Raw genomic sequence first — 14,918 nt, 5'->3', positions numbered from 1 at the left:
ACTAGCTCCTAACAATGCAATAAAATGTCAAACAAGTACACAAATTGAATAAAATAAAAACACAACAAATCAATAAATGTCAGAATTAATCCAATTAACACCCCAAATAGCACTAACAGTAATCCAAATGCAAATGACTTGAGGCTGTTACTGAAAATCAACTAAAATACAAACATACACGTGCATGCATATACACTAATCCTACTTGAGCACACACACACACACACACACACACGGTACAGAGCTCATTGAAGAACGGACATCCTTTATTGTTTGATACAATGATATATAATTGTCACTCAGTTAATGTCTCATTCCTTAATACTTAATGATAGACTTGATCCAGGAAAGATACTTGGATATTTTGGTGTAGACATTGGGCTTCTGTGGCTCATTGCAGTTTCCTTGCTGGTTGAATGACACAACTCCTACTGCTGTCCCCTTACACACCAGAGGACCTCCTGAATCTCCCTGCAATGATAGTTGAAACAATGGAGGGAGAAAAAAAAAACTTTACATTTGCAAAGAAAATCGCTTATTTATAATTAATGCATTATCAGAATTAAAAGGGCAATTCCAACACTTTTCAACCTGATATTCATTATCTCCAGCACCAAACCAGTGTTTAAATATGAAGAGTTTCATTCCAAAACGCTGCATATCCAATTTCAGAAATGTTGGTAAATTAGCTTTTATTTTTTAAAGAACTTATCAGTGAGATTGTTGAGTTGTTTCACTATCTAATCAATGCATGGGGTTGTTCAATGACAGACATACAGGGCCTTCGGAAAGTATTCAGACCCCTAGACTCTTTCCACATTTTGTTACCTTACAACCTTATTGTAAAACTGATTTAAAATATTTTTTTCCCCTCATCAATCCACATACAATATTCCATAATGACAAAGCAAAAACAGTTTAAAAAAAACGTTCACTAATTTGTAAAAAATTACAAAATAAAATATCACATTTACATAACTATTCAAACCCTTTACTCTGTACTTTGTTGAAGCACCTTTTGAAGCACCGATTACAGCATCGTCTTCTTGGGTATGACACTACAAGCTTGGCACACCTCTATTTGGGGAGGTTCTCCCATTCTTCTCGGCAAATCCTCTCAAGCTGTCAGGTTGGATGTGGAGCGTTGCTGTAAATAGAGTAAATTAGCTATCATAGCTTAAACTATTACAGACCACAAAGGAAACCCAGGCGCTCTATGCTCGCTTCCAGGCAAGCAACACTGAAGCGTGCACCAGTGGGTCAGACATTCACATACACTAAGTTGACTGTGCCTTTAAACAGCTTGGAAAAATTACAGAAAATAATGTCATGGCTTTAGAAGTTTCTGATTTTAGTCAATTGGAGTTGTACTTGTGGATGTATTTCAAGGCCTACCTTCAAACTCGGTGCCTCTTTGCTTGACATGGGAAAATCAATAGAAATCAGCCAAGACCTCAGAAAAATAATTGTCGACCTCCACGAGTCTGGTTCATCCTTGGGAGCAATTTCCAAACGCCTGAAGGTACCACGTTCATCTGTACAAACAATAGTTCGCATATAAACAACATGGGACCACGCGGCCGTCATAACGCTCAGGAAGGAGACGCTTTCTGTCTCCTAGAGATGAACGTACTTTGGTGCAAAAAGTGCAAATCAATCCCAGAGCAACAGCAAAGGACCTTGTGAAGATGCTGGAGGAAACAGGTACAAAAGTAGCTATATCCACAGTAAAACGAGTCCTATATCGGCATAACCTGAAAGGCCGCTCAGCAAGGAAGAAGCCACTGCTCCAAAACCGCCATCAAAAAGCCAGACTACGTTTTGCAACTGCACATGGGGACAAAGATCATACTTTTTGGGGAAATGTTCTCTGTCTGATGAAACAAAAATAGAACCGTTTGGCCATAATGACCATCATTATGTTTGAAGGAAAAAGGTGGAGGCTTGCAAGTCAAAGAACACCATCCCAACTGTGAACGGTGGGGGTGGCAGCATCATGTTGTGGGGCTGCTTTGATGCAGGAGCGATTGGGGCACTTCACAAAATAGATGGCATCATGAGGAGGTGAAATGATGTGGATATATTGAAGCAACATCTCAAGACATCAGTCAGGAAGTTAAAGCTTGGTCGCAAATGGGTCTTCCAAATGGATAGCCCGCACACTGACTCTGTACCAGTGCCCCCTGTATATAGCCCGCACACTGACTCTGTACCAGTGCCCCCTGTATATAGCCCGCACACTGACTCTGTACCAGTGCCCCCTGTATATAGCCCGCACACTGACTCGGTACCAGTGCCCCCTGTATATAGCCCGCACACTGACTCGGTACCAGTGCCCCCTGTATATAGCCCGCACACTGACTCTGTACCAGTGCCCCCTGTATATAGCCCGCACACTGACTCGGTACCAGTGCCCCCTGTATATAGCCCGCACACTGACTCTGTACCAGTGCCCCCTGTATATAGCCCGCACACTGACTCTGTACCAGTGCCCCCTGTATATAGCCCGCACACTGACTCGGTACCAGTGCCCCCTGTATATAGCCCGCACACTGACTCGGTACCAGTGTCCCCTGTATATAGCCCGCACACTGACTCTGTACCAGTGCCCCCTGTATATAGCCCGCACACTGACTCGGTACCAGTGCCCCCTGTATATAGCCCGCACACTGACTCGGTACCAGTGCCCCCTGTATATAGCCCGCACACTGACTCGGTACCAGTGCCCCCTGTATATCGCCTCGTTATTGTGTTACTTTTTATTATTACTTTTTATTTGAGCCTACTTGTTAAATATTTTCTTCTTCTTGAACTGCATTGTTGGTTAAGGGCTTGTAAGTAAGCATTTCACGTTAAAGTCTACACTTGTTGTATTCGGTGTAGTGTATTTTCAAGACCTGTAACGAGTTTCTAGCCCAAGGAAGGTATTTCCTTCCTCCCCATGTCACCACAAATCACATAGTGGCTGAAAATGTTTACATTTTTGATGTCATTGGGTAGAACTTTTTTTGCTACAAAGTGTTGAAATGTGCCATGTTCACACTGGTATTGTGCTGGTGATAATGAAAATGAGGTTTAAAAGTGGTGGAGTTGCCCTTTAACTACATTCTATGACCATACCTGGCAAATACCCTTATAATCAGCAGCGGTACCACCGGCACATATCAGAGACGGAGTTATGGTGGCAGTGTTCCCCCAAGATCTCTGGCAGGAACGTCTGTCTACAACGGTGACATTCACCTCCAGAAGGCGTGGGCTTGCAGTGCCCCCTGTTTCTGTGGCACCCCACCCTGCCACGGTACAGAAGGATTTGGCCTTGATGTCCTGGTCTTTCTTAGGGAGAGGGATCTGCTGCACAGCTTTGCTCTTCGGGGTCGTTTTGACAAGCTACAGTTAGAGCACATGACTGTAGTTAGGTTTTCTAATAAGCTATAGGATCTATTATGCAACATCAATAGCCACTATGTACGCAAGGTTTTCATACATGACTATGGGTCGTGTGGCTCAGTTGGTTGAGCATGGCGCTTGTAAGTTGCCAAAGTTGTGGGTTCGATTCCCAGGGAGGACCAGTACAAACAAAATGAAAAAATGAAGATGTATGAATATTGTAAGTTAGTCTACATAAGAGCATCTGCTAAATGACTAAAATGTAGATGTAAATCACACCTCGTTTGAAAAAAAAAGAAATGTTAATATATGTTATTTATAACAGTACATTTGGCATTTATTATTTGGGGAATGGGGTGCTAAGCTAAGAAACACTCTCACATTGTGCATACTTCCTCTGTCATGTACCTGCAACAGCATGATGTCGTTCTCCAATGTCTTAGCATTGTAACCAGGATGTATGTGGTAATATTTCACATCAATCCTGTAAGAAGAACTTTCCTGTCTTGTGATGTCATGAGCACCAACCACAACCGTCAGATTCACAGCCCTATGAAGAGGAAACCACAGTATACTTACTGAGCAGCTAAGCACACAGAACATTCTACAGCATAAAACAAATCTGCTATTTTTAAACAGATACCACATAATTATTTAGGACTTTTAGGTGTGAGTAGTTGAAGTTGTAGATGTCATTTTCTTACATAAATAGTTAAAAAGGATAAGAGTAAAACACAATTACCATTTGTAGCAGTGGGCAGCTGTCATGACAAAGCTCTCAGACACGAGGAACCCTCCACAGATGTGTGACTTCTTTGCTTGTACAGAGACCATGTAGGGTTTGGAGTGGCGTGTGGCTTCTGCTCCATTCACTATGCCAGAGTCCTGGTAGGCTGGGACAGAGAGATTTGCCTAAATGAAACATAGGTAGTGGTAGGCTATCACATCGGTACAAGATATTTAATTATTTTTCATGACATTTAAAAAATATATTTACACTACCATTCAAAAGTTTGGGGTCCTTGTTTTCCATTAAAGCATCCATGAAATTAGTTGCAAAATGAATAGGAAATATAGTCAAGTCGTTGAAAAGGTTATAAATAATGATTTTTAATTTAAATAATAATTGTGTCCAAACTTAGCTTTCGTCAAAGAATCCTCCATTTGCCGCAATTACAGCCTTGCAGACCTTTGACATTCTAGTTGTCAATTTGTTGAGGTAATCTGAAGAGATTTCACCCCATGCTTCCTGAAGCACCTCCCACAAGTTGGATTGGCTTGATGGGCACATCTTGCGTACCATATGGTCAAGCTGCTCCCACAACAGCTCAATAGGGTTGAGATCCGGTGACTGTGCTGGCCACTCCATTAGAGACAGAGTACCAGCTGACTGCTTCTAAATAGTTATTTCATAGTATGGAGCTGTGCTTTGGGTCATTGTCCTGTTGTAGGAGGAAATTGGCTCCAATTAAGCGTTGCAAAATGGAGTTTCAGCCTTCCTTCTTTAAGATCCCTTTTACCCTGTACAAATCTCACACTTTACCACCACCAAAGCACCCCCAGACATCACATTGCCTCCACCATGATTGACAGATGGCGTGAAGCACTCCTCCAGCATATTTTCTGCGTCTCACGAATGTTCTTCTTTGTGATCCAAACACCTCAAACTTAGATTCGCCTGTCCATAACACCTTTTTCCAATCTTCACTGTAGAGCCTCTAGTCCTGCTCACTAAACCTTATCCAAACTATTAGTTCCACCACCCACACATGCAATGACATCTCCTGGTTTCAATTCTGTTTCTAGAGACAATATCTCTCTCTTCATCACTCAATACCTAGGTTTACCTCCACTGTATTCACATCATACCATACCTTTGTCTGTACATTATACCTTGATGCTATTTTATCGCCCCCAGAAACCTCCTTTTACTCTCTGTTCCAGACGTTCTACAGGACCAATTCTTATTGCTTTTAGCCGCACCCTTATTCTACTCCTCCTATGTTCCTCTGGCGATGTAGAGGTGAATCCAGGCCCTGCAGTGCCTAGCTCCACTCCTATTCCCCAGGTGCTCTCTATTGATGACTTCTGTAACCGTAATAGCCTTGGTTTCATGCATGTTAACATTAGAAGCCTCCTCCCTAAGTTTGTTCTATTCACTGCTTTAGCACACTCTGCCAACCCGGATGTTCTAGCTGTGTCTGAATCCTGGCTTAGGAAGACCACCAAAAATTCTGAAATGTTAATTCCAAACTACAACAACATTTTCAGACAAGATAGAACTGCCAAAGGGGGCGGTGTTGCAATCTACTGCAAAGATAGCCTGCAGAGTTCTGTCCTACTATCCAGGTCCTACTATTCTGGGACACTGTAAAGTCCATGGAGAATAAGAACACCTCCTCCCAGCTGCCCACTGCACTGAAGATAGGAAACACTGTCACCACTGATAAATCCACCATAATTGAGAATATCAATAAGCATTTTTCTACGGCTGGCCATGCTTTCCACCTGGCTACTCCTACCCCGGTCACCAGCACTGCACCCCCAACAGCAACTCGCCCAAGCCTTCCCCATTTCTCCTTCTCCCAAATCCGTTCAGCTGATGTTCTGATAGAGCTGCAAAATCTGGACCCCTACAAATCAGCCGGGCTAGACAATCTGGATCCTTTCTTTCTAAAATTATCTGCCGAAATTGTTGCCACCCCTATTACTAGCCTGTTCAACCTCTCTTTCGTGTCGTCTGAGATTCCCAAAGATTGGAAAGCAGCTGCGGTCATCCCCCTCTTCAAAGGGGGGGGACACTCTTGACCCAAACTGCTACAGACCTATATCTATCCTACCATGCCTTTCTAAGGTCTTCGAAAGCCAAGTCAACAAACAGATTACCGACCATTTCGAATCTCACCATACATTCTCTGCTATGCAATCTGGTTTCAGAGCTGGTCATGGGTGCACCTCAGCCACGCTCAAGGTCCTAAACGATATCTTAACCGCCATCGATAAGAAACATTACTGTGCAGCCGTATTTATTGATCTGGCCAAGGCTTTCGACTCTGTCAATCACCACATCCTCATCGGCAGACTCGACAGCCTTGGTTTCTCAAATGATTGCCTCGCCTGGTTCACCAACTACTTCTCTGATAGAGTTCAGTGTGTCAAATCGGAGGGTCTGCTGTCCGGACCTCTGGCAGTCTCTGGGGGTGCCACAGGGTTCAATTCTTGGACCGACTCTCTTCTCTGTATACATCAATGAGGTCGCTCTTGCTGCTGGTGAGTCTTTGATCCACCTCTACGCAGACGACACCATTCTGTATACTTCCGCCCCTTCTTTGGACACTGTGTTAACAACCCTCCAGGCAAGCTTCAATGCCATACAACTCTCCTTCTGTGGCCTCCAATTGCTCTTAAATACAAGTAAAACTAAATGCATGCTCTTCAACCGATCGCTACCTGCACCTACCCGCCTGTCCAACATCACTACTCTGGACGGCTCTGACTTAGAATACGTGGACAACTACAAATACTTAGGTGTCTGGTTAGACTGTAAACTCTCCTTCCAGACCCATATCAAACATCTCCAATCCAAAGTTAAATCTAGAATTGGCTTCCTATTTCGCAACAAAGCATCCTTCACTCATGCTGCCAAACATACCCTTGTAAAACTGACCATCCTACCAATCCTCGACTTTGGCGATGTCATTTACAAAATAGCCTCCAATACCCTACTCAACAAATTGGATGCAGTCTCTCACAGTGCAATCCGTTTGGTCACCAAAGCCCCATATACTACCCACCATTGCGACCTGTACGTTCTCGTTGGCTGGCCCTCGCTTCATACTCGTCGCCAAACCCACTGGCTCCATGTCATCTACAAGGCCCTGCTAGAAAGTCCCCCCTTATCTCAGCTCGCTGGTCACCATAGCATCTCCCACCTGTAGCACACGCTCCAGCAGGTATATCTCTCTAGTCACCCCCAAAACCAATTCTTTCTTTGGTCGCCTCTCCTTCCAGTTCTCTGCTGCCAATGACTGGAACGAACTACAAAAATCTCTGAAACTGGAAACACTTATCTCCCTCACTAGCTTTAAGCACCAACTGTCAGAGCAGCTCACAGATTACTGCACATAGCCCACCTATAATTAGCCCAAACAACTACCTCTTTCCCAACTGTATTTAATTAATTTATTTATTTTGCTCCTTTGCACCCCATTATTTTTATTTCTACTTTGCACATTCTTCCATTGCAAAACTACCATTCCAGTGTTTTACTTGCTATATTGTATTTACTTTGCCACCATGGCCTTTTTTGCCTTTACCTCCCTTCTCACCTCATTTGCTCACATTGTATATAGACTTGTTTATACTGTATGTTTGTTTTACTCCATGTGTAACTCTGTGTCGTTGTATCTGTCGAACTGCTTTGCTTTATCTTGGCCAGGTCGCAATTGTAAATGAGAACTTGTTCTCAACTTGCCTACCTGGTTAAATAAAGGTGAAATAAAAAAATAAAATAAAAAAAGTGTCTGTGTTCTTTTACCCATCTTAATCTTTAATTTTTATTGGCCAGTCTGAGATATGGCTTTTTCTTTGCAACTCTGCCTAGGAGGCCAGAATCCCGGAGTCGCCTCTTCACTGTTGACATTGAGACTGGTGTTTTGCGGGTACTATTTGATGAAGCTGCCAGTTGAGGACTTGAGGCGTCTCTTTCTCAAACTAGACACTAATGTACTTGTCCTCTTGCTCATTTATGCACCAGGGCCTCCCACTCCTCTTTCTATTCTGTTTAGAGTCGGTTTGCACTGTTCTGTGAAGGGAGTAGTACACAGCGTTGTACGAGATCTTCAGTTTCTTGGCAATTTCTTGCATGGAATAGCCTTCATTTCTCAGAACAAGAATAGACTGACGAGTTTCAGAAGAAAGTGCTTTGTTTCTGGCCATTTTAGCCTGTAATCGAACCCACAAATGCTGATGCTCCAGATATTCAACTAGTCTAAAGAAGGCCAGTTTTATTGCTTCTTTAATCAGGACAACAGTTTTCAGCTGTTCTAACAACTGCAAAAGGGTTTTATAATGATCAATTAGCCTTTTATAATGATATACTTGGATTAGCTAACACAACGTGCCTTTGGAACACGAGTGATGGTTGCTGATAATGGGCCTCTGTACACCTATGTAAATGTAGATATTCCATGACAAATCTGCCATTTCCAGCGAAAATAGTCATTTACTACATTAACAATGTTTACACTGTATTTCTGAACAATTTGATGTTATTTTAAAAGGACAAAAAAAAGCTTTTCTTACAAAAACAAGGACAGGTCTAAGTGACCCCAAACTTTTGAACAGTAGTGTATATATTTTTTTACCTTTACTTAACTAGGCAAGTCAGTTAAGTTAAAAAAATATATACACTATTGTTCAAAAGTTTGGGGTCACTTAGAACTGTCCTTGTTTTTGTAAGAAAAGCGTTTTTTTTGTTGGTCCATTTAAAATAACATCAAATTGATCAGAAATACAGCGTAGACATTGTTAATGTTGTAAATGACTTGATTCCCTTAAAATCATTCTCAATCTTTCTTTTATCAAATGTAAATGTGATATAATGTACAATATTGATGTTGAATGAGAGACTTTTAAAGCAAGAAAAATAAAGTAATAAAAATACCATTTTAAAAAGTAAAGAGCAGAATCCAGGCTGTATCACAACTGACCTGCCTAGTTAAGTAAAGGTTAAGAACTAATTCTTATTTACAATGACGGCCTACACCGGCCAAACCCGGACGACGCTGGGCCAATTGTGCACCGCCCTATGGGACTCCCAATCATGGCCGGTTGTGATACAGCCTGGATTCTGCTCTTTACTTTTTAAAATAGTGTGTATTACTTTATTATTATTTTATTTTTTATTGCTTTAAAAATATTTCTCATTCAACATCAATATCGTACATTATATCACATTTACATGTGATAAAAGAAAGATTGAGAATGATTTTAAGGGAATCAAGTCATTTACAACATTAACAATGTCTACGCTGTATTTCTGATCAATTTGATGTTATTTTAAATGGACCAACAAAAAAAACGCTTTTCTTACAAAAACAAGGACAGTTCTAAGTGACCCCAAACTTTTGAACAATAGTGTATATATTTTTTTAACTTAACTGACTTGCCTAGTTAAGTAAAGGTAAAAAAATATATACACTACTGTTCAAAAGTTTGGGGTCACTTAGACCTGTCCTTGTTTTTGTAAGAAAAGCTTTTTTTTTGTCCTTTTAAAATAACATCAAATTGTTCAGAAATACAGTGTGTCCAAACCTTTTGAACGGTAGAGTATATTTTTTAAACTGCTCTTTACTTTTTAAAATTGTGTTTTTATTACTTTATTGTTATTTGTATTTTTTTGCTTTAAAAATCTCATTCAACATCAATACCATACATTACATCACATTTACATTTCATTGTAAAGAAAAATTGAGAATGATAAAGGGAATCAAAAGTCAAGAACTTCATCGTTCACCCCCTCCACGTTTCGTTTCAATGGTTCTTCTCCTTTTCAGTTCAATTCATATTTGTTTAAAGACTGTCTCGCAGGAAACCAAAATATTTTCAAATGTATGTCAGCACAGGGTTTTCCATATTTGTGCATTTACTATACAACTAAATTATTAATTGTACCATAATTGTCAGGTTACATTGTAAAACCAGAAAGAAGACCTGTGTGTCTATGTCCCTAGCGTCTCTTTGCTGTTCCAGAGAATAGAAGGTCAAATGTCCCACTCTGCTGCCCTCTGACCCAAGAGTGTGTAGATGTCAAAGGTAAAGTTGTCTTACCTGTGAGCCCTGGAGCAGGCAAGAGAGTGATGAGCAGGAGCAGGAGAGATGTGGCAGCCATGTTGTCAAAGAGCGTGTCTGAGAACGTGTTTGAGAGAGTGTAAGAGAGAGTGTGATGGGGTCTTTGTCTTCTCAGACTGGTGGATTTAGAAGTGCAGAGTGTCTCTATGATCTTATTCACAGGATGTACCACCTGCTAGCTTCACAGGATCTCACCTATCAGTGTGAACTTTCCCAACGCACTATCAATTGACACCTCTTATAGGCCTAGATCTACCACATTGTGACTTAATATTTGCTGGAAAACAGCCTGAGAATTATAATATATTTTTCTACCTAATTGTACTATAAGTTAACTTTCTTTGATCAAACAGATGGACTGTTTTAATCACTACTTTTTCACTTGAAAAATGGCTTAAAGTATTTGTAATTCCAGATAGTATTCATGGTTTAATATCACTGTAATGCTTGTATTTAGTTAAGAAATGCTTGTAGACTCATTTTGTCAGCCATGTGTCTCAGCTACTGTAGTATATCCAGCAGAGGGGACAAGAGTCACAAATATTTCTGAAAGTTATCCAGTCTTACATCCAAAAGATTATGCAGCGTCCCCAGTGGAAAGAATCAACATGGTGCTGGTTACCCACATTCAGTGATTCTCCCCTCCTACAATGCATTGTGCAACATTAACTGAGCGTATTTTACATAACATCAGAGAATTCCACCAGCTTATCCCCTGTTATTACCTATTTATAAAGTCTATGCTTTCTCCCTCATTCAAGACAAGAGCTATATTTCTTACATGGTCGATGCCCTCCTTTTTTCCCACCTTTATTTAACCAGGTAGGCTATTTGGGAACAAGTTCTCATTTACAATTGCGACCTGGTCAAGATAAAGCAAAGCAGTTCGACACATACAACAGAGTCACACATGGAGTAAAACAAACATACAGTCAATAATACAGTAGAAAAATAAGTCTATATACAATATGAACAAATAAGGTGAGATAAGGGAAGTAAAGAAAAAAAATGAAGAAAAAAAGGCCATGGTGGCAAAGTAAATACAATATAGCAAGTAAAACACTGGAATGGTAGATTTGCAGTGGAGAATGTGCAAGGTAGAGAGAGAAATAATGGGGTGCAAAGGAGCAAAATAAATACAGTAGGGGAAGAGGTAGTTGTTTGGGCTAAATTATAGATGGGCTATGTACAGGTGCAGTAATCTGTGAGCTGCTCTGACAGCTGGTGCTTAAAGCTAGTGAGGGAGATAAGTGTTTCCAGTTTGAGATATTTGTAGTTCGTTCCAGTCATTGGCATCAGAGAACTGGAAGGAGAGGCGGCTAAAGGAAGAATTGGTTTTGAGGGTGACCAGAGAGATATACCTGCTGGAGCGCGTGCTACAGATGGGTGCTGCGATGGTGACCAGCGAGCTGAGATAAGGGGGGACTTTACCTAGCAGGGTCTTGTAGATGACCTAGAGCCAGTGGGTTTGGCGACGAGTATGAAGCGAGGGCCAGCCAACGAGAGCGTACAGGTCACAGTAGTGGGTAGTGTATGGGGCTTTGGTGACAAAAAGGATGGCACTGTGAGAGACTGCATCCAATTTATTGAGTAGGGTATTGGAGGCTATTTTGTAAATGAAATCGCCGAAGTCGAGGATCGGTAGGATGGTCAGTTTTACAAGGGTATGTTTGGCAGCGTGAGTGAAGGATGCTTTGTTGCGAAATAGGAAGCCAATTCTAAATTTAACTTTGGATTGGAGATGTTTGATGTGAGTCTGGAAGGAGAGTTTACAGTCTAACCAGACACCTAGGTATTTGTAGTTGTCCGCATATTCTAAGTCAGAACCGTCCAGAGTAGTGATGTTGGACGGGCGGGCAGGTAGCGATCGGTTGAAGAGCATGCATTTAGTTTTACTTGTATTTAAGCGCAATTGGAGGCCACGGAAGGAGAGTTGTATGGCATTGAAGCTCGTCTGGAGGGTTGTTAACACAGTGTCAAAATAAGGGCCAGAAGTATACAGAATGGTGTCGTCTGCGTAGAGGTGGATCAGAGACTCACCAGCAGCAAGAGCGACATCATTGATGTATACAGAGAAAAGAGTCGGTCCAAGAATTTAACCCTGTGGCACCCCCATAGAGACTGCCAGAGGCCCGGACAACAGGTCCTCCGATTTGACACACTGAACTCTATCAGAGAAGTAGTTGGTCAACCAGGCGAGGCAATCATTTGAGAAACCAAGGCTATCGAGTCTGCCGATGAGGTGATTGACAGAGTCTAAAGCCTTGGCCAGGTCAATGAATACGGCTGCACAGTATTGTTTCTTATCGATGGCGGTTAAGATATCGTTTAGGACCTTGAGCGTGGCTGAGGTGCACCCATGACCAGCTCTGAAACCAGATTGCATAGCAGAGAAGGTATGGTGGGATTCGAAATGGTCGGTAATCTGTTTGTTGACTTGGCTTTCGAAGACCTTAGAAAGGCAGGGTAGGATAGATATAGGTCTGTAGCAGTTTGGGTCAATAGTGTCCCCCTTTTGAAGAGGGGGATGACCGCAGTTGCTTTCCAGTCTTTGGGAATCTCAGACGACACGAAAGAGAGGTTGAACAGGCTAGTAATAGGGGTTGAAACAATTTCGGCAGATAATTTTAGAAAGAGAGGGTACAGATTGTCTAGCCTGGCTGATTTGTAGGGGTCCAGATTTTGCCGCTTTTTCAGAACATCAGCTGACTGGATTTGGGAGAAGCAGAAATGGGGAAGGCTTGGGCAAGTTGCTGTGGGGGGGGGGGGGGGGCAGTGCTGTTGACCGGGGTAGGGGTAGCCAGGTGTTCTTATTCTCCATGGACTTTCGTGCTAGTCTTTTCTAACTGCCTGTCTATATTGGTTTCTAGCTTTCCTGAAAAGTTGCATGTCACGGTGGCTGTTCGATGCTAATACAATGTGCCATAGGATGTCTTTTTGTTGGTTAAGGGCAGTCAGATCTGGAGAGAACCAAGGGCTATATCTGTTCCTGGTTCTAAATTTCTTGAATGGGGCATGCTTATTTAAGATGGCGAGGAAGGCATTTAAAATTAAATAAATCAGACATCCTCTGACGGGATGAGATCAATATCCTTCCAGGATACCCTGGCCAGGTCAATTAGAAAGGCCTGCTCGCTGAAGTGTTTCAGGGAGCGTTTGACAGTGATGAGGGGAGGTCGTTTGACTGCTGACCCATTACGGATGCAGGCAATGAGGCAGTGATCGCTGAGATCTTGGTTGAAAACAGCAGAGGTGTATTTACAGGGCAAGTTGGTTAGGATGATATCTATGAGGGTGCCCGTGTTTACGGCTTTGGGGAGGTACCTGGTAGGTTCATTGATAATTTGTGTGAGATTGAGGGTATCAAGCTTAGATTGTAGGATGGCTGGGGTGTTAAGCATGTTCCAGTTTAGGTCGCCTAGCAGCACGAGCTCTGAAGACAGATGGGGGGCAATCAGTTCACATATGGTGTCCAGAGCACAGCTGGGGGCAGAGGGGGTCTATAGCAGGCGTCAACGGTGAGAGACTTGTTTTTAGAGAGGTGGATTTTTAAAAGTAGAACCATGAAGAAATAGACGTTAACATTGTGTGGCCACACCACTCAAAATACAAAAAAATATGCTTATTTTATTTCACAATGCACACAATTTAAAACGGCCAAACTCCATTCACAACAGGATTCAGTTGGTAAGAGACAGACATTCAGTTAATACTAGGAATAGATTGTCCATCATCTATGTCTTTTCACAGCAGAGAAGAGAAATGGGCAAAATAGGAACCAATCTATTTAAATCAAAATAATCTTTCAGTGTCAGGTGAGAGGAGCTGCTAGCAGCTGAGGAGCTGTAGGGTTACCACTGTGGTAGGCGGACTCCCAGACAACCCGTGGAATTACTCCAGCAACCGGCCAACGCCCGGGCATGGCATTCAGCCAACGTTTGGACCCCCTCCACAAGGCCACGAAGCAATTCCTCATGCATACCGATGGTGCCTCCTTGGGTGGAGATGGCGTCGTGCAGCTGGCCCGGGTCTGCTGGGTCAGTCATGGCCAGTTCGTACTATCACGTATCAAGGTAAGACCCAGATGCAGACAGTGTTGAAGTAACAATGTTTATTTCAGCAACGGTACAGGACAGCAGGCAGGCTCAAGGACAGGCAGAGTGGTCAGGCGGGTGGGTACAGGGTCAGGACCGGCAAGGATCAAAAACCAGGAGGAGAAAAGAGACTATGGAAAAGCAGGAGAGGACACAAACACGCTGGTTGGCTTGACAAACATGACTGGCAACAGACAAACAGAACACAGGTATAAATAGACAGTGAATAATGGAGAAGATGGGTGACCCTTGGAGAGGGGTGGAGACAATCCCAAAGACAAGTGAAACAGATCAGGGTGTGAAAGTGTTTCGGGTCATTGTCATGCTGGAAGATACAGTAGATGGTATTGAGTACAGTATATACATATGAGATGAGTATGTAAACAAAGTGGCTAGTGATACATGGATTACCTAAAGATGCAGTAGATGATATAGAGTACAGTATATACGTATACATATGAGATGAATAATGTAGGGTATGTAACCTTCCACCTCCATGCGTCACGGTTGGGATGGTGTTCTTGGGTGTTGTACTCATCCTTCTTCCTTCAAACATGGCGAGTGGAGTTTAGACCAAAAAGCTCT

At 42.3% G+C, this 14,918-nt stretch overlaps 1 protein-coding gene across 4 annotated transcripts; it reads right to left on the bottom strand.

The window, feature by feature from the left end:
* Positions 1-245: 245 nt before the first annotated feature.
* LOC115108291 (mast cell protease 1A-like) lies at positions 246-10,349 on the bottom strand. 4 transcript variants are annotated; one of them, XR_010460924.1, is made up of 7 exons: positions 10,219-10,349; positions 4,130-4,280; positions 3,796-3,937; positions 3,121-3,387; positions 1,396-1,535; positions 1,016-1,147; positions 384-471 (listed from the first exon to the last, which is right to left on the bottom strand). XR_010460924.1 is itself a non-coding variant. In XM_029632448.2 (5 exons), the coding sequence occupies exons 1-5, from the start codon at positions 10,277-10,279 to the stop codon at positions 319-321; spliced, it is 774 nt and encodes a 257-aa protein (XP_029488308.2). In that variant the 5' UTR covers positions 10,280-10,343; the 3' UTR covers positions 246-318. The 4 variants fall into 4 exon arrangements, 3 of the variants coding, with proteins under 3 accessions (XP_029488308.2, XP_029488311.1, XP_064865072.1); XM_029632448.2 differs by lacking the exons at positions 1,016-1,147; positions 1,396-1,535 and having other exon boundaries at positions 246-471; positions 10,219-10,343; XM_029632451.2 differs by lacking the exons at positions 1,016-1,147; positions 1,396-1,535; positions 10,219-10,349 and adding an exon at positions 4,390-5,175 and having other exon boundaries at positions 246-471; positions 4,130-4,299.
* Between the last annotated feature and the right edge of the window lie 4,569 nt (positions 10,350-14,918).

The sequence above is a fragment of the Oncorhynchus nerka genome, linkage group LG24 (genome assembly GCF_034236695.1).
Source record: "Oncorhynchus nerka isolate Pitt River linkage group LG24, Oner_Uvic_2.0, whole genome shotgun sequence".
Lineage (NCBI taxonomy): Eukaryota > Metazoa > Chordata > Actinopteri > Salmoniformes > Salmonidae > Oncorhynchus > Oncorhynchus nerka.
The sequence above is the reverse complement of the archived record's forward strand: the minus strand, read 5'-3'. Positions and strand labels throughout refer to the sequence as shown.